The sequence below is a fragment of the Pelodiscus sinensis genome, chromosome 16 (assembly GCF_049634645.1).
Source record: "Pelodiscus sinensis isolate JC-2024 chromosome 16, ASM4963464v1, whole genome shotgun sequence".
Classification (NCBI taxonomy): Eukaryota; Metazoa; Chordata; order Testudines; family Trionychidae; genus Pelodiscus; species Pelodiscus sinensis.
The window spans coordinates 41,585,500-41,604,854 of NC_134726.1; the positions used below are offsets into that span (position 1 = coordinate 41,585,500).

The following is a 19,355-nucleotide window of genomic DNA, read 5'->3' on the forward strand; positions in this document are numbered from 1 at the left end:
GTGTCACGTGTCGTGTCTCTGGGCAGCCGCACTACTGTTGTCTGCACCGGAAGTACGAGGGAGCGCGCCGGACGTGACGGGCGCTGCAGCAGGATGAGTCGCGCGGTGGCGTGGGGCTGGCGGTGAGGGGCGGCGCGTGCTCGCTGGGGGTGGGGGGTCGGGCCCGTGACTCGCTTCATGTCGCGTCTCTTCTCCCCGCGCAGGCCGCGCCCTTGGCCCGTGCGACGCCTCAGCCGGCAGCCGCGGCCCGAAGACGCAGCGGAGCCGGAGAGCCCCGGGCCTATCCGCTTCTCCACCAGCAAGGCCAGTCCGCGGGTCTGGCCTGTGGAACGCTCCCTGGGCAGTAACTTTCGGCGGCCCTGGGCGAGGGTCCTGCCGGTCAGCCTGCTGGGGATGGGGCTGGTGCTCTGGTGCTTCTTTAGGGAGGAGACGGAAGTTGACAAGCAGCTGGGGACCCTTTTTCGCGAGCACGTACCAGAACTGTTAGCGGAGAGCTCCAAAAGCGAGATGCTTCCACCAGCTGAACATGAGAATTCTTAACTTGGAGAGGGGAGCTGGCCCTATTCCAGCTGGGCTGATGCGCATTGGCCTCCCTGGAAACTTCTTTTTCGCTACCCGGCACTATCTTTGTTCTGCAAGCCTGTTTCCTTGACTTCACTGGTAAAATTCTTGCTAACCCTCCTATAGCTCTTGGCAACAGAGTTATTCAAGCAGACTTTTAACTTGTGCTTAGGTACAGTCAGAAGGCTGAATAGGTGAACAGTGGGATATTGATGCTGTTCTGTGATCTGGTTAGACCTGGATCTCTGTTTTGGACAATCTGTCCCCCCATCATCCGACTTCTAAGATTCTGAGTGTATTACAGTATAAAAAATAGAAGGCCACACAAACATTGTGCCAAAGGTGACAATAACTCTTGGATAATGAATTACTTTGTAAAGCATGGTTAAGATTGCTACATATAAGCATATGAATTATTGCTGTCAAGCTGAATGTTAACTTTGTATTCTGTACTTTATTATTTGTATTAGGCAGCGGTGGGCAAAAGCCTCTTAGTGGGCAGGATCTGACCTGCCTAGGGCTTTGATTTGGCCCACGTGGCAATTCCAGGTCCTGCCCCCAGCATGTTGTCTGGGAGCTGAAGCTACATGAGCCCTTTTAACTGTTTCTATTTAAAGGGCTCGCACCTTCCTTTGCCTGTTGGGCAACGTGTTACCTGGCAGCTGGGGGAAGGTGCATGCTCTTTAAACAGAAGCAGTTGAAAGGGTTCACGCATCTTGGCTCCCTGGCAACGCACTAACAGTGCCAGAGCTGTGAGCCCTTTAAGTAGAAGGTGTTAAAAGGGTTCGCAGATCCTAGCCCCATGCTAGTCAATTACCACGGATATACGAGCCCTTTCAACTGCTTTTAGTCAAAGGACTCGTGCCTTTCCCATGACTGTCAGGCAACAGGGAAAGGTGCGAGCCCTTTAAATAGAAGCAGTTGAAAGTGCGTTGCTGGGGATGCTAGAGCCCTAACAGCAAGCCCTTTAAACAGCAGGAATTGAAAGGGCTCACAGCTCCCATATCCCACTAATGTGATGCTGGGGAGGCGCAAGCCCTTTCAACTCCTGCTATTTAAATGCCTGCCCCTTGTGCGGCGGCCCACAACCTCTTAAGAAATTTTTGAAGTGGCCCTTGTTGAAAAGTTATTGCCCACCCCTAGTGTTAGGTCATGTGGAAATGTCTTCCATATGGCTCTTTTAATGCACTGTCAATGAGTTCAATAAATCTGTTTTCTACACTACAGAGCTAAACCAAACTATGGTAGAAATGAACTTTGTTGTCAATAGGAAAGATCCTTTTACAGTTAATGTAACAGACCAGTTCCATTTATGAAAATGAAAAAGCAATCCTCTTAATTGTGAAGAGCAAGCACCAGGGTGAATCTTAATTGCAAAATTAATCCTAATTTTTCAAGTTTTAAAATCATATCCTACTTTTCACTGCTGTCTAGAAAGCTTTTCCTAGCAAGAGAAGGAGCTGAAGCCCTACAGTTCTTTGGAATCTGTTTTCATTTAAAAACAAAATTAAGCTATCTTTTACAGTTGCAAAAAATATCTTTTAGCTGTGACTCAGATGCATAATGGATGCAAAATAGTTTTCCTGATCATGCAGCCAAACCTCTCTAAGGTTTCTACTCGCAGTTTTACTGAACAGTAAAGTAAACTTTATAGCCACTATATAAAATGCTGTTAGTTGTAGGGAAACAGGTAGAAACGGTGTTGGTCTAATTTAGATGTAGGAAAAATGTTCCCTACAAGAGGCTACTGACACCCCTCTTCTCCCAGAAAAAAAATTGCGACCCCCACACAGACTTGTGGGGAAGAGGGGGCAGAGGGCTTATGTTGTACTAATGTACTGCATGGGATCTTTTCGGGGGGACAAGGCAAAATGCCACATGGTAATACACAGGGCTCAACAAATAATGCAATCTACTCGCCCAGAAGAGCTGGGTTCGGCAAGTCCTGGTAATACATATGGCAATCAACACTTACAATATGCATATATTACACACACACACAAGCACACTCCTTCGTCGTGTTATCAGTAGTTGCTTCCCTAACTGCATTGCCCAGGTGTTAGTGGGGGAGGTGTGGAGCTGGGCTTTTGCCATTCGGGATTGGTACTCCCATGCTGACAAGATGAAACCCAGGGTCCTCCTGCAAGATACCTTTAATTAATGGTAGCTTCCCACTCAGGCAAATCTATTATGTACATATGCAAAATCTGGGAGTCCTATGCATATGTTGTTAGTCGACTATGGTGCCTTCTGGGTGTTGTCTTAATGCTGCCACATTCATTTTCAGAGAGGATGCTTCCGAAAACAGGCACTTGCTCTGACTCCCAAAGCTTTCCATATATCTGATCTTTCAGTGAACCCACTTGACAGGTTTTATTGTCCTTGGATCTGGCTTCCATCCCCTCTCCAGCCAGTGCCACTGTCTGAAGGTGCTTGCCTTCCACACCTTATTCATTCAACAGGGCAAACAAGTAAAATGGGAGAGATCTATTGTGGTACAAAGACATTATCTTTACCTTACTTAGGGACTATTTTATGAAGTCTTAAGAACGTAAGAACAGCCATACTGGGTCAGACCAACAATCCGTCTAGCCCAGTATCCTGTCTGATTATAAGTGGCCAATACCAGATGCCCCAGAGGGAGAGAACACAACAGCTAGTCCTCACGTGATCCCTCTATTGTCACCCACCTCCAGAGAAACAGTCTAGGGCAGGGGTCTCCAACGTTTTTACACCCAAGATCACTTTTTAAATCTCAGAACAGGCAAAGATCTACCATCCCCCCCCTTCCTTGAAGCCCTGCCCTCTCTATCCTGTCCATCACTTGCTATCCCCAGCCCTTACTTACACACTCTGATAAACAGTTTATTTTTAAATTATGCGATATATAAAATTAAAATCACGTGTTTATAGTTATGAAATAAATGGTCTGTTTTTTATACATGCTATTTAAATCTAAAATGAAGCATTTCTAATTATACATTTTGTGGGGAGGGAGTTCTGGGGCTGGGGGCAGGGAAGAGGGTTCTGCAGCAGGGGACAGAGTGTCAGTGGGAACAGGTTTCTGCAGCTGGGGACAGGGTGCCAGTGGGGACAGAGTTCTGTGGCTGGGGACAGGGGAGTGGGGACAGAGTTCTGTAGCTGGGGAGTAGCGTGCCAGTGAAGGCAGAGAGTCCCCTGCATCTTCCTCCTCCCAGGATTCCATGTCTTCCCCCCCCCCCCCGAGGGAAACCAGTGTGCGCCTGCCCCAGGGTCCGACTCCCCTCCCCCGGCGCAGGGAAGCCCCGGGGCCGACCCCCCCCCCCCTGCGCGTGCCTCCCCCGGGGCTGACTCACCCCTCCTGTACGGTGCAGGGAGCTGATGTTCCCTCCTGCAGTACACCCGGCAGAGCAGCTAGCGCAATTCCGGACCAGTTGATCGCAATCGACCTGTTGGTGACCATGGGTCTAGGGAGACCATTCCTACCCATCCTGGCTAATAGCCATTGATGGACCTAACCTCCAAGAATCTGTCTAGCTCATTTTGAACCCTGTTAAAGTCCTACTCTTCACCATATCCTCTGGCAAGGACTTCCAGAGGTTGGCTGCACGGACTGAAGGAAAAACTTTATTTTGTTTTAAAACTGCTGCCTATTAATTTCATTTGATGGCCCCTAGTTCCTAATTGCAGGAATAAATAAATATCTTTTCCTTATTCACTTTTTCCACACCAGTTATGATTTGATAGACCTCTATCCTATCCCCCCACCCCTTACTCTCCTCTTTTCTAAGCTGAAAAGTCCCAAGTCTTTTTAAGCTCTCTTTATATAGGACCTGTTCTAAACCCCTAATCATTTTTGTTGCTCTTTTTTGAACCTCTTCCAATGCCAATGTATCTTTTTTGAGCTGAGATGACCACATCTGTAGGCAGTATTCAAGATGTGAGCGTATCATGGTTTTATATAGAGGCAATAAGATATTTTGTCTTATTCTCTATCCTTTTTTTTAAAGATTCCTAACATTCTGTTTGCTTTCTTGACTGCTGCTGCACACTGAGTGGATGTTTTCAGAGAACTGTCGACAATGATATGAAGCTGGGAGGAGTTACAACTGCTTTGGAGGATAGGTTATAATTCAAAATGATCTGGACAAACTAGAGAAACGGCCTGAGGTAAATAGGATGAAGTTTAATAAGGACAAATGCAAAGTACTCCACTTAGGAAGGAACAATGAGTCTCTCACAGAATGGGAAGTGACTGTCTAGGAAGGAGTACTGCAGAAAGGGATCTAGAGGTTATAGGGGACCACAAGCTAAATATGAGTCAACAGTGTGACACTGTTGCAAAAAAAGCAAACATGATTCTGGGATGCATTAACAAGAGTGTTTTGAGCAAGATGTGAAATCATTCTTCGGGTCTACGCTGTACTGATTAGGCCTCCATTGGAGTATTGTGTCCAGTTCTGGGCACCACATTTCAAGAAAGATTTGGAGGAGGTCCAGAGAAGAGCAATAAACATGATTAAAGGTCTAGAGAACATGACCTATCAATGAAGACTGAAAGAACTGGGTTTGTTTAGTTGGGAAAGGAGAAGACACAGAGGGGCTATGATAGCAGTCTTCAGGTATCTAAAAGGGTATCACAAGGAGGAGGGAGAAAAATTGTTCTCCTTGGCCTCCGAGGCTAGAATAAGAAGCAATGGGCTTAAATTGCAGCAAGGGATGTTTAGGTTGGGTGTTAGGAAAAACTTCCTACCTGTCAAGATGGTTCAATACTTCAATAAATTACCTACAGAGGTTGTGGAATCTCCATTGCTAGAGATGTTTAAGAGAGGTTAGATAGACATTTATCAAGGATGGTCTAGACCAGTATTTCTGAAAGTGTTCTGTGGAATCACTCTCAAACACATTAACTGGCCGCCCCATTTTATTTACTGGCGCAGTGGCCACGGAGCCTCATGGCTCCCATTGGCTCCATTTCATCTTTTGCAGCCAAGGGGAGACGTGGGAAGCAGCATGGGCCAGGCCTATAAGCCTAGGCTTATTGGCTAATCTAGTTGAATACTAGCATTGCCCCCCCCCCCCCGCCTGCTGCCTCTGTATCAGGCAGCAAGAGGGGGAGCAGGAGCTGGTGCTAGCAAACTTAAAAGCTCATTTTCCCCTAGCACTGGCTCCTTAGCATGGGGGGAGAGGGCAGGGGAGGCTACTGTGAACAGCAAACCCTGGCTCACCATGGATAGAGGCTGCTTTATGGCAGCAGCCCCTTCCTGGGGTGGGCCCAGGTTCACTGTGGACTGAGGTTGCTGCTGGAGCAGCTCCTGTCCATGGAAAGAGGTGGTATCTGAGTGCCCAAATACCAAATATTGCATGAAGAATCCTCCATTTTCAATTAGCTGAATGCATTACTTTTTACACCAGAATATGCTGGGTGAAGGGTTTTTAAATAATTATTTTTGTTTTGCATTGGAAAAAAAGTCATGACTATTATGATTAGAGTTTATTAAAATATTTGCAAACAAAATTAAAATTGAGTCATCTATTCAATTGTCATTTTAGCGCAAAGAAAATGTGTATTGTTATACTGGCCCCACTTCTGAGGAACCTCCCTGACATTCTGGGCTGCTGCCTCTGTATCAGAGGCAGAAGTGCAGGGTGCCAGGCGGGAGCTGGTCTGTAAGGGCAGCCAGTTTAAAAACCACCTCCACTCACAGGATGGCAGCAGCCCCTGCCGGAGGGGGGTGCCTGGGCTCCCACAGCCAGTGTGACGGAACGGAACCAAGCTGCCTACCTAGCACACTGGCACTGCAGCAGGGCAGGCCCCGGACGGTGCGGGCCTAGCGCTCCTTGTCGGGATTGCACCCCTCGTGCGAACGGCTAGGAAGCCTGTAGCGGGGCTCTGCAGAGAACGCGGCCGAGCAAGACGCCTCCCCCGGCCGGCAGGCCCCGACCCCCCGCGGCCTGGGGCTCCCGCCAGCAGGGAGCGGCTCGTCTCCCGGCTCCGCAGCGGGCGGGGCGAGGGGAGGCGGCTCCGGCCTGGCAGGCGCCTGCGCGGTGGCGCCGCTGGGCAAGATGCCGTCGGTTTCGAAAGCGGCTTGTCGAGGCGGCGGCTCCGGGGGGTCCCCGCAGACCGAGCAGCCGACGCACTACACGTAGGTACCGGCCCCCGGGCCCCAGGCCTGGCCCCGCGCCGGGCGGGCGCCCTAGGCCCTGAGGTAGCGGCGTGGCCTCGCCCCGGGCCTGCGGCCTCGGCCCGAGCGCCCCTGACGCGGCCTGCCCGGAGCCTCCCCGCCCCGCCCCGCCGCGCGCTCAGCGGCTGAACATGTAGCCCGGGGCCCCAGAGAACGTGCCCTGAACGCCCCTCGCCCTCCCCGAGTTACCCGCAGCCGCTTCCTGCCGGGCCGAGGGGAGCAATGAAAGAGCTGCAGGTAACCCCCCGCCAGACCTCAGCCATTGGCCGAGTTACCCTGCCCGAGAGCCAAGCTCCTCCACCCGCCCGGGACCTTCCCTAGTGACTGTTTCTTTTCCATCACTCTTGCCTGCATTTTCTCCTCCCTGGGGTAATTAACCTTCCTCTTCTTCATTTCCTATGTTTTCCCTGTTCACTTCTACCCACCTTCCCTCTCCCACGTGTGCCCTGCAGACTACTGTACCAGTGTGAAGGGAAATGCAGTCTCTCCCCCATCGCTCATGTCTGTGTACCTATGATAGACTTCTATGCAATGTGAGTCTGTGTTTTGAGTTATTGGAATTAAGGAGCCTTTCTAACACAAAACCAATCTTTCTGTAGATAAGAAATTTGGCTGTAATATTTGATATAATAGGCAGCAGGTTTAAAACAAAAGGAAGTTTTTCTTCACTCACTGCACAGTCAGCCTGTGGTACTCCTTGCTAGAGGATGCGGTGAAGACTAGAACCTTAATAGGGTTCAAAAAAGAACCTCTATGAATCTATGTAGCTAAGTCCATCAATGGCTGTTAGCCAGGATGGTAGGAATGGTGTGTGTCCCTAGCCTCTGTTTCTCTGAAGGTGTGTGAGAGCAGAGGGATCACCTGAGGATTACCTGTTGTGATCCCTTCCTCTGGGGCCTCTGGTATTGGCCACTGTCAGCAGACAGGATATTGGGCTAGATGGACCTTTGGTCTGACCCAGAATGGCTGTTCTTATATTCTTTTATAAACATTATTATCTTAGGTGTGCAACATAGTATAATTTGCAGCAGTTACATTGTGAGCTTCAGAAATAATGCATTTTAATTAGAAATGGTCACATTTAATTTGTAGCTAAAGAGTAAAGAATAGAGAATATAATTTTACAAAGGATACATTTGTATACTGTCTCATGGGCTATACCTATTGAATTAATCAAGAGCCTTGTTAATGCTGTAATAAATGTGCCTCCGATAAGATGAACTTGTAACACAGTTTAATTTTTTTAGGTATCTAAAGGAATTTAGGACAGAGCAGTGCCCCCTATTCTTGCAGCACAAGTGTACCCAGCACAGACCATTTACCTGTTTTCATTGGCATTTCCTAAATCAGCGTCGACGTAGACCCATTCGAAGGCGTGATGGGACTTTTAACTACAGTCCAGATGTTTATTGTACAAAATATGATGAGACCACAGGCATCTGTCCAGATGGAGATGAGTAAGTTTTTTCCCCACAATCCATTTGGCTTTTGCAACATTATCAGTGACTTTATGTACAAATATGTTCTTTTGGTTAGAATGAAAATTATTGTTGATTTTGAGAGATGTCCCTAAGTGATTGCTCAGATATTTTGACCAGCATAGAATTATGGATTTAGAAAGAGGCAAAGGTTTTGCAGTCTAAGTGTGGGTTTTGTTGTTCTTAAACCATCCAAGACAGACTATTATCCAACCTCCTTTTGAAAGTCTCAACTGAAGGCACTTCCACAACCTCCCTAGGCAGTCTTGTTATTCTTATATTTAGGAAGCTTTTCCCCACTATTTAATCCAAGGAGGATTAATTTAAATCACACACACAAAAATAAAATAAAATAAAAAAAACCCCAGAAAACATTGATTTAAATCAAGTTTCCCACTGATACTACTTCACATTTCCTCCAACAGTGGTGCAAATCTGATCTCTAAAACATGTTAATTTATACCTGACTACTGTATTTTACAACATCGAAGAGGGTGTACTTTGTGTAAGTTTTGTAGATAACTTGATTTTTTATTAATTTAGGAAATAGTACATAATACTTTATATCTGTGTCAAGCTGCAGATGTAGCAGCAGTACATTAGGAATGGTAAGAACTGAATCATACACAAAGGCACAATAGCACTTATATTTTATTAAGCTAATTCTTAAATGTTACACAAATGTGTCAGATTTGCTATTGCAGCAATCTCCTGAGTTGCTGCCAGCAGCTGTCCTTAATTTTTTTAAATTTTTAAATGTTATTAACTCTAATAAGAGAAGTCCTCAGAACGCTACATTTACTGTGCCCTTAAAACTTATACAACTAGCTCTCATCTTCCCCACTCGCATTGTCATTTTGATGCAGATCTGGTTCTAAGTTACCAAAGCAGCTAAGACCGATTGTATTTAGACTGCACGTAATTGTGGAGTAAGCCCCGTTGAAAACAAGTATAGGATGGGGTTCCTTTGGAAAAGCTGAGTGATGCTGAAATAAAATAGGCAATAGACTTATGATATCATCATTATGGTCTGTGAGCATGATGTTCCAAAATAAGAGGCATGAATTTTGTAATATAAAATAAAATGATAGTGGCAACAAGCAACTCTAGATTTCTCTTACTGCAGCTTTCTGTACTTGGGGTAGGTCCTGGACCCATCATGAGCCAGGACTGAGCCAGGCTGCTGACTAGCCTGCTAAAACATTTACTGGCAAGGGCTTGAGGGGAGGGAAATGCGTGTAGTATATAGCATTAACCTAGAAGCTTTTGCTTATCGCTTAATCGATTACACTATTACATCCCTAATATGCAATGATTAATTTCATGATATATGAGGTAGTCTAAGTAGTGCTTGTATTTGGACAATTTCAGTTAACATAGAAACAATTTTCTCACAGTTTTTAAAAAAATTGAACAGTGAGGATGTAACATTGTTTAGTTTAAGCAAACCTTGTAATTGTATATCTTTTAATCCATGTCCTTCATTTCTTGGTGTCAGTTTTATTTTGAGGGATGAAGTTCTTTTTAGCTATGCCTATCAGTAGGATCTGACTATGGGTATTCTTAAACTTAGGTGTGTGCTTACAGGAGGGTTGTTAAAGGTTCACTAGCAAGCCTCAACTGAGCTGGAGCAGCTCCCCACCTGCCCTGGGTAGGGGGCTGCTCCGGCCCACTGGAGCAGCCCCTATCTTTGGCAGCCCTCCCTCCTCTTCCTTCCCCAACTGCAGATTACATGCTGGCTTCCCAGCAAAGCTACCTCCTTGGGAATGGTCTTGGCAGCAGTGCCTCCTTTCCGGGAGTGGGATTGGCAGCATCCCGTACTGGTCCTGTTCCCGGGGAGGTGGCTTTGCTGCCATCAGGGAATGCAAACTTGTATTCTGGGTTTCCCTGAAGTTCAAACTGCCATAGCTGGGACTGGATGATAGAGGATGGATCACTTATTCCCTCTAAACCATCTGGCATTGGCTACTGTCAGAGACAGGTTACTAGGCTAGCTGGACCATTGGTCTGAAATGATACGGATGGTTTTTGTGTTATAGGGTTGAATTGTCTGAGGATTTGTAAGTTTAATAGTTCAACAGTGTCTAATATAAAATTTTGCATTTAATTGTCTCCTTTTTTAAAATAGAGAAACCAAGTTTATTGTACCTCAAAATGGGTGTAATAAGGACCTCAGTATTTCAATGCAATATTGAAATGTGCATGTGTCTGTAACTTAAACAGTTACACCAGCACTTTTTTCAAATGTTGATGCCTATCTTTAGACATTTAAAATTTATATTTAGGCATAATATGAATTTAGGTTCCTAGTTTCAGCATCATCTGTAGAAAATACTATTTAATAAAATACTACTATGTTTTCAATGTCCATTAGAAGATTTAATCAGTTTCTTAGATCTGTATTGAATGTAACAGGCAAACACATTTAAAGTTGTTGTCTTCAGACACTTAAAAAAAAAAAAAGAAGAAGCTTTTAAATTGTCTTTGACACTGGAATTTCTTTTTCTTACTTTCAGGTCAGAAGAAAAAATCTTTTTGAAACATTTGTTATAATATTGCTTGAGTTGTTAGAATATGAAAATTTAGAGATGACATATTCCTTTCTGTAGCAGTTACTGTGCTAAGCTTTTGTAGTCATAGGTTTTGTCAGTATTTCACAGTATGTGTACTAATTTGTACTGCAAATGTAATGTCTAAATTGCTTAGTTTATTAGATTGCAACCTTGTAAGTAGGTGATAGCTTAATATCTGCCATGTAAAATAAAATACAGATCTTGTTTAAAGCTATGTCATATCGGCTTACGCTTAAGCAAAACCTTACACTTATGTAACAAAATAGGGATTTTTGTACATAATTCAGGAAACGTGGAAAGTCAATAGCAGTTGCAGCTTTCTTTGTGTGTGTAATTTGATTTTTATGTTCCTGCTTAGTGGATATATAATAAGTGAGGTGCGGTATTATAAGAGCCTACTTCTTACTGACAGTTGTAAATGTGCTCCTTTTATTTCAAATGATAGAAGCATTTGCCTTTGGTACTGAATGCCTTGGGTTTGACCCCTGCTGCTGTGCATAGTATTGCATAGATATAACACATTTATTCATACTACATTGTTATGATTTTGGTGAAACCTGGTTATGGATTGACTTAAAACCCCATTGAGATTGATAGGTGTGAACGCAGCCTTTGATTTACATCACTGGAAGTTGGCCAGAGGCTTTTGACCGAGAGGGGTGTATGTGTATTTGAGAGGAATGACCACACAGAAACTTAAAGCAGAGATTATTTGGTGTGCTCTGTCTCTGATAGGAATGTAAAGAGATAACCATTTGCCTGGTAAACATTGTCTTACTGGCATGTTTACCTGGTTAACTGGGGGGAGGGAGGAGATGACAATTTTTTTTAAGCCCAAAGAGAGTTACCAAGACACAAAGTGTGAGGAAACTCTGATCTAAACTAACTCAGTGCTAAATGTGAACTGAAGTAATTTACTCCAAATAAAGTAATGTTCTTTTGTCTTTTTAAGGAAGTAACAAATCTTCTTATTTCTCTCAGTGTTCCAGTAAAGGATTGGACACTTCAGAGCAAACAGTTTTGGGGCATTCTGGTCTGTGAGTGGGTTGGGTGTTACCCTGGAAGTAGTAACCAAGACTGGTAGAGACCATTGTTAAGCTGTTATAGGCACAGCTGGGAGCAGAGCACTGAACTAGTCCACTCATGCTTAGGAAATTGCATGCTTGTCTACAGAGCATTTATGACATCCAGGGTTATAGGGCAGAGGTGAGACAACTTCTCACAGGTCTGAATTGCACTCCCAAAATGTCTCAAGTAAGATTTACAAGGAGGAAGGGGACACAAAATTGTTTGGTTGGTAGTTAAAACACAATCCTTTAAGCACAACACTGTGGTGCTCCATAATTGTTTCCTTCTATTATGTAGTTGTCCTTATCTGCATCGAACAACAGGGGATACAGAAAGGAAATATCATCTCAGATATTACAAGACTGGAACATGCATTCATGAAACAGATGCTCGGGGCCACTGTGTGAAGAATGGACTACATTGTGCCTTTGCTCATGGTCCTCATGACCTTAGACCACCAGTATATGATATAAGGTATCCTTTTATTTTTAACTTTCAGTCCTCCCTTTTCAGGAGACCATTGTCCTATAACATTCCACCTATAGATATTAACCATTTCTATCTCCACGTACAATTAACTTTCTGAGATTATCACTATAAAAACCTATATTAATGCAATATTAAGATTGCACATATAAATATAACGGGAAATTAAAATATTAACATATTTAGAGCAGCAAGTAACATATCCACATATGAAGGGACCTGTATTTAACTCACTTCAGACCGCACAAGGCTAGCTAATTTACCTTTTTGCCATGATGCTGTATTATATCTGCTGCTTGAAATCACAAAAATGGCCGTTTTGATACTGTTTTCCTATTTCTCATGTTGAGTTCATGATATTTTGCCTCTTTAGTACAGGTTGAACCTCTTTGGTCTGGGCACATGTGGTCTGGCAAGATCACAGATGTTGGTAGACCAGAGAGCTCTCATGGCAGAGGTTGCTGGCATCTGGAGTGGAAGCAGTTAATGAAAAGGAGTGTTACGGCCATCTTGGCCCCTAAATCTAAGGATGCTAAGCATCTTGATCTTTTCAGCTGTAAGGTTTTCTCTACAGGTGGGTTTGCTTCTTCGTATTGCCAACCAGAAGGTTATCCTGAGCCATTACAACTTTAATGCCTTGTCTGTCTTCCTCAAATTCCAGGACCAGCTTCCCTAGGACTCCTGTATTGAGTTTGCAGCCATCACCCAGGTTGGCAAAGTAGGCTCCTGCATCTGCATCTAGCACTCCTCGTGTGTTGGGGACTCAATGGCATGGGTTTTGGCCTCTGGTATTCCTATCAGGCTAGTGGCTCCTCCAGTCTTTGGACCTTCCCCTGGAGGTGCAGCAGACCATCTGGGATTGTGGTGTCCAACGTGCTAGCCACCAGCCACAGATGGCTATTTGGCCAAAGCTATCTCTTCACATCAATGTGCAGTTGACCTCCAGTGTGGCTCTTTGGCTGGTTGAGTATTGCTAGTTTGCTATAGTGCCTACTGCTTCAGAACTGGTTGAACTCCACAGATCTAGGACTTTTCCTTCAATGGGCTGGTCCATTTTGCAGACAAAACCAACTCTTGCCTCCACAGCCTCAAAGACTCATCTAATACCATGAAATCTTTGGTATGAACATTTCAGCTAACCAAATGAAGACTTTTAAGCCTCCACCTCCGCCAAGGCCCTTCCCGTCCACACTCAGGACCAATGTTCTCTCTAATTTTTTCCAACCATGGGTAGCATAAATTTTGTTACGTGCACCAAGGAAAATGCAGATGTGCATCACAAATAGAAAAACATGCTATTGGCTTTGGGTGTCTGTGGGCGCTGTACTAATCAGCTGAGCAGCACCTGAATCTCTCCTGGGTGGCTGCCTAAGTACTTACAGGGAACACTGCCTAGAACCGATTTTTTCATGTCAGTGACTTTGCTACTTCTGTCGCAAGCCATTTGGATCACAGTCCGGTAACAACCAGAGCCAGTCCAAGCCTCCCTCTGGATCCAAGCTGGTCTTTTGAAGGTGTGCTCAAGGCTGAATTACTGATGCAGCCAGATTCTTTCCACTTCTGAGACAGACTATTCTATTTCCACTGTGCCTGGTCTGGAATCACCTTAGACTATTGAGTCTTCAGGACAGTGAAGAAGGGGCTATTCAACCACCCCATCCCTCCACAGGGACCCTTCTCATGAGCAACTCCTGATGCACGAGGTTCAGATGCCCTTCCACCAATGCACCCCTCCACCCATCCCTCTTCATGGAGCCTTCTCATGAGCAACTCCTTGCCCTTCCACCACCCCATCCCTCATCCCTCTTCAGAGACCCTTCTCGTGAGTAACTCCTGATGTAGGAGGTTCAGATGCTTCTCAGCCTGGGGTGGTGGAGAAGGTTTCTCAGGGATTCAGAGGCAGGAATTTCAGTTCCCTTTACTTCCTTGTCCCCAAGGCAAAAGGGGAGCTTTGGCCCATCCTGGGCTTAAGGGAGCTCAATAAATTTGTGGTCAACCACAAGTTCAGGATGGTGTCCGTGAGGTCCATCATCCTCTCCCTGGATCCAGGAGATTGTTATATTGGCCTCGATCTGAAGGATACATATTTCTAAACTTAAAAAACAACACTGGTCTGGTAGCACTTTATAGACTAACAAAACGTGTAGATGGTATCATGAGCTTTTGTGTGCACAGCCCACTTCTTCAGATGACTCCAGTTGTTTTTAAAGTGTATCCTGTACAGACTATCTGAAGTATTGTGTCCAGTTCTGGGCCCCCAATTACAAGAAGGATGTGGATGCATTGGAGAGGGTCCAGCGGAGGGCAACCAAAACGGTTAGGGGGCTGGAATATATGACCTACGAGGAGAGGCTGAGGGATTTGAGTCTATTTAGTCTGCAGAAGAGAAGAGTGAGGGGGGATTTGATAGCAGCCTTCAGCTTCCTGAAGGGAGGTTCCAAAGAGGCTGGAGAGAGGCTGTTCTCAGTAGTGACAGATGGCAGAACAAGGAGCAATGGTCTCAAGTTGCGGTGGGAGAGGTCTAGGTTGGATATTAGGAAAAACTATTTCACTAGAAGGGTGGTGAAGCACTGGTATGGGTTACCTAGGGAAGTAGTGGAGTCTCCATCCCTAGAGATTTTTAAGTCTCGGCTTGACAAAGCCCTGGCTGGGTTGATGTAATTGTGATTTGATCCTGCCTAGGGCAAGGGGCTGGACTTGATGGCCTTCTAAGGTCTCTTCCAGCTCTATGGTTTTAGGATTCTACGGCTAACTTGGCTACCCCCTGAAGCTTCTGAACATATTTCTAAGTTATCATCACATCTTTGCACTGACCCTACTTCCATTTCCTGATGGGCAACCATCATTTCCAGTGTATTGCTCTTCCCTTTGGACATGCGATGGCACTCAGAGTGTTTACCAAGTGCATGGCAGTAGCAGGGACTTTCCTATAATGGCAGGGAATTCAGGTCTTTCCCTATATCAATGACTGGCTCCTGCAGGATTGTTCACGCCACTAGCTGGAAAGTTACATCACCTTCACCATAGACTTCACTCTGTATCATCTTTGTTTGGGCTCCGTCCTGCACAGTTGACTCTGGGTATGTCTACACTACCCTCCTAATTCGAACTAGGAGGGTAATGTAGGCATACCGCACTTGCAAATGAAGCCCGGGATTTGAATTTCCCGGGCTTCATTTGCATGAAGCCGGCCGGCGCCATTTTTAAATGCCGGCAGTTCGAACCCCGTGCCGCACGGCTACACGCGGCACGGAGTAGCTAGTTCGGATTAAGCTTCCTAATCCGAACTAGCTGTACTCGTGGAATGAGGAGTACAGCTAGTTCGGATTAGGAAGCCTAATCCGAACTAGCTACTCCGTGCCGCGTGTAGCCGCGCGGCACGGGGTTCGAACTGCCGGCATTTAAAAATGGTGCCGTCCGGCTTCATGCAAATGAAGCCCGGGAAATTCAAATCCCGGGCTTCATTTGCAAGTGCGGTATGCCTACATTACCCTCCTAGTTCGAATTAGGAGGGTAGTGTAGACATAAACTTGATCCTTTGAATAGGTATCTGAGGGTATCAGAGCAGTGCTTGATGCCACCAACATGCTGGCAATCCTTTCAGAGCATCACTTCGCATCAGTGACCCAGATGCTGCAGTTCCTTGCCAACTTGCAGTCAACACAGCCAGAACGTGCCTCAAGCTTCAGGGTCACATGGAAGCATGCACATATGTGGTCCTGTTCTCAAGATTTCACCTGAGGCCTCTCCAATCCTGGCTCATCGCCGTGTGTATTGTCCAAAGTGTGACAATCTTGACATGGTGGTCACGGTTCCTCAACATGTGACTCCCGCCCTCTAGTGATGGCTGGATCCTGAATTGGTACCAGCCAGTATTCCGTTCCATGCTCTGCACGCCATGATGTCACTGGTCACAGACACATCTACTTTGAGTTGGCAAGGCACCTCTGGGGAACCTTAGCATGCAAACCATGTGGACATGGGAGGAGCTAGCTCTTCACATTAATGTGGTTCACCTGGTATGTCTGGCTTTCTTTCCTCACATTCGTTTATTACATAAACAGGGTGGCGCTTGATCCTCCCCTCTGTGCTGGGAAGCCCTTCACTCGTGGGACTTGTGCATAGATCCTACCTCCCTGAGGCCTACACTTGGCAGCTGTGACCGACCGGCCTCCATAACATCTTGCAGTGGTGGGAGTTTCCCTCGTTAGACCTCTTCGTGACTCAGGAGAACCAGAAACGTTATTACTTCTGCTCATTCCAGAGTCTCAGCCCCGGGTCGATGGTGGATGCATTCCTGATTCTGTGGCACACTGGTCTGCTATATGCTTTATCCACATTCACGTTGGACCACAAGGTGCTTCTCAAGCTCCGCAGAAATAATCTGGAAAGCCCCGGCCTGGGCCCATCAGCATTTGTTCCCCATGGTTCTGGAATTCTTGGTGAAACCGCAGGTTCCACTTCTGCTACTGCAAGACCTCATCATGCAGAACCACAGGTGTCTGCATCACTCAGACCTGGGCTCACTCCATCTCCTGGTGAATGGCGGCTCTGTGGTTGAATCCCACAGAGTAGGAATATTAGCATATAGTCATTTAAATGATTAACCGATAAGCCTGGTTTTATGAGTTAAACCAACCCTCCCCTTCACCCCCCCCTTGCTGCCTCTTTCAAGCCAGATTCCCTGCTCGCACCGGTTCCTGTACAGCCCACTTGCCCCCTCACTCCCATGCTGCTGCCTCTCCATCAGAGGGTGAGGGGTGCAGGCGGGAGCTGATACACGCGGGAATCCAGCTTTCAAGCTAAATTCCTGTGCATATTGTCTCCTGCAAAGTCAGCTGCCCTCCCCTACCCATGCTGCTGCCTCTGTATCAAAGGCAGCAGTGTGGGAGAGTAGGGGAAGGCAGGAGCCAGTGCTCATGGGGAGCCATCTCTGCAGATGTGCCAGCTCTGCAGAGTCGCCTGCCCCCCTCTTGCTGCCTCCCACAGAGGCAGTAGGGGGAAGGGAGGTGGGAGCTGATGCTCGGGGGTACCAGCATAAAAGCCGGCTCCCTATGAACATTGGCTGTGTGGAGCTGCCTGCCTTCCCCTCCCAAGCAGCAGCCAAGGTGGTGCAGGTGGGATGCCAGAGCAGTCTCTGTCTGTGGGGACTTCCAGTATGGCTTGCACCCTCTTTCTGCTGCTGTGCCACAGGTGCTTGATTACCTGGCATCTTTGGAGCAGCATGGTGTGGCAACTAGGGGTGTTAAATATTGATTAATTAATCAAATAGTTGATGGGATTTCCATCGACTATTCGATTAATCGATAAGGACTAGCGTGTGTTCTGCTTTTGAAATGTACAAGAGCCCCAACAGGGGATCTTGTGCACTTCAAAGATAGAAACACTGCATGGAGACCAGGTCCAGCAGGGAGTCCCCTGCTTACCCGGGCTCCATGCAGGTGCTTTCACTGTAAAATGTACAAGAGCCTGAGCAGGAGTGTACTCAGAATCCCCTGCTGGCCCCAGGCTCTATGCTGTGCTTCCTCTTTGAAATGTACAAGAATCCCAGCAGGGGCTCTTGTATATTTCAAAGCAGAAGCCCTGGCGTGGAGCCACGGGTCAGCAGAGGACTCCCTGCTGGTCCCAGGCTCCACAGGGGCTCTTGTACATTTCAAAGAGGAAGTGCTGCATGGAGCCTGGGGCCAGCAGGGAGTCCTCTGCTGACCCATGGCTCCACGCCAGGGCTTCTGCTTTGAAATATACAAGAGCCCCTGCTGGGATTCTTGTACATTTCAAAGAGGAAGCACAGCATAGAGCCTGGGGCCAGCAGGGGATTCTGAGTACACTCCTGCTCAGGCTCTTGTACATTTTACAGTGAAAGCACCTGCATGGAGCCCGGGTAAGCAGGGGACTCTGAGTCCCCGCTGACCCCCGGGATCCAGGTGGTATTTCAATCTTTGAAATGTACAAGAGCACCCGCTGGCTTATATATCCCTCCAGGAAATCTGCAGAGTTGCAGCTTGGTCTTTGGTACATATCTTCACATTACACTATGCTATCATGCAACAATCACGGCAGGACGTGGCTTTTGGTACTGCGGTTCTCAAGTCAGACTGACTCCGATCCCTCTTCCAGGGTATAGGCTTGTGAATCACCTAATTTGAATACATATGAGCAAGCACTCGAAGAAAAAAAAAAACTGTTTCTCTCCTTTGTATCTGTTGTTCGAGATGTGTGGCTCACGTCTATTCCTACCCATCTTTCCTTCGCTGGCAAGAAGGAACTGATGGGTGATTGGGTCAGCAGATTCACATACAGGGCATGGCACTGGCACCACTCTAGGGGGCTTCACAGCCAACCTGACGGGCAGCAACTAGGACATTTTTTTTCTGACAGTCATGTACACAGCACATGCACACCTAATTGGAATAGAGATGAGTAACACATCTTGCAGAGCAAGTTTCCAAAGGTTGAGGAACCATTTTTTATTTTCTATTTTATTTGAATTTCCTTCCAAATGGAGCTTGACGCAAATTGCAAGTGCTAAATTGAATAATTGAGTAAATAAGAGTAGTGCTATGGCAACTTAGAGACTAACATCTATATATTGTGGCAGCCTGAGAGCAGGGGGCTGCAGAAGTCTAATGGAAGGCAAATATGCAGGGAGCTGGGTGTGCAGTTTTATGTTCCCAGTCAGTATAGGCTGCCAGAGACTGCTGCCCAGCCAGTTCAACACCTGAAGCCCATCTGTCATCAGCCTGAAGGGAAGGCTAATCAGAACACCTGAGGCCAGTTAAGGCTGATGGGTGCCCTATAAATAACCCTCTGTCAGGCAAGACAGGGGGAAGGAGTGGAGGGACAGACCAGAGGAGAAGTGAAGGAGAACAGAGCAGCCCAGCACAAGAGGCTGACCCTAGGCAGCCTGCAATGAATCCTGACCCAAGGCATTGGGAGGAGGTGCTCAGGAAGGGTTAGGAAAGCGGCCCAGGGAGAGGCTGCTGTTCAGTGAGGCAAGAGCCAAGCCTCGTGACCCACTCAGATCT

General features: G+C 46.5%; 1 protein-coding gene across 6 annotated transcripts in view; it reads left to right on the forward strand.

Annotated features, from left to right (window-relative positions):
* The first annotated feature begins 6,490 nt into the window (after positions 1–6,490).
* UNKL (unk like zinc finger) overlaps positions 6,491–19,355 on the forward strand; it is a 151,340-nt gene continuing 138,475 nt past the window's right edge. The window contains exons 1-4 of one of the 6 annotated variants that reach the window (XM_075899984.1): positions 6,491–6,686; positions 7,178–7,258; positions 7,973–8,182; positions 12,142–12,318. In XM_075899984.1, the coding sequence (XP_075756099.1) occupies positions 6,607–6,686; positions 7,178–7,258; positions 7,973–8,182; positions 12,142–12,318 (548 nt within the window). In that variant the 5' untranslated portion in view covers positions 6,491–6,606. Of the gene's footprint in view, positions 6,687–7,177; positions 7,259–7,972; positions 8,183–12,141; positions 12,319–12,344; positions 12,905–19,355 lie in introns of those variants that run through there. The other 5 variants (XM_075899982.1, XM_075899985.1, XM_075899990.1 and 2 more) reach the window with 5 other exon arrangements.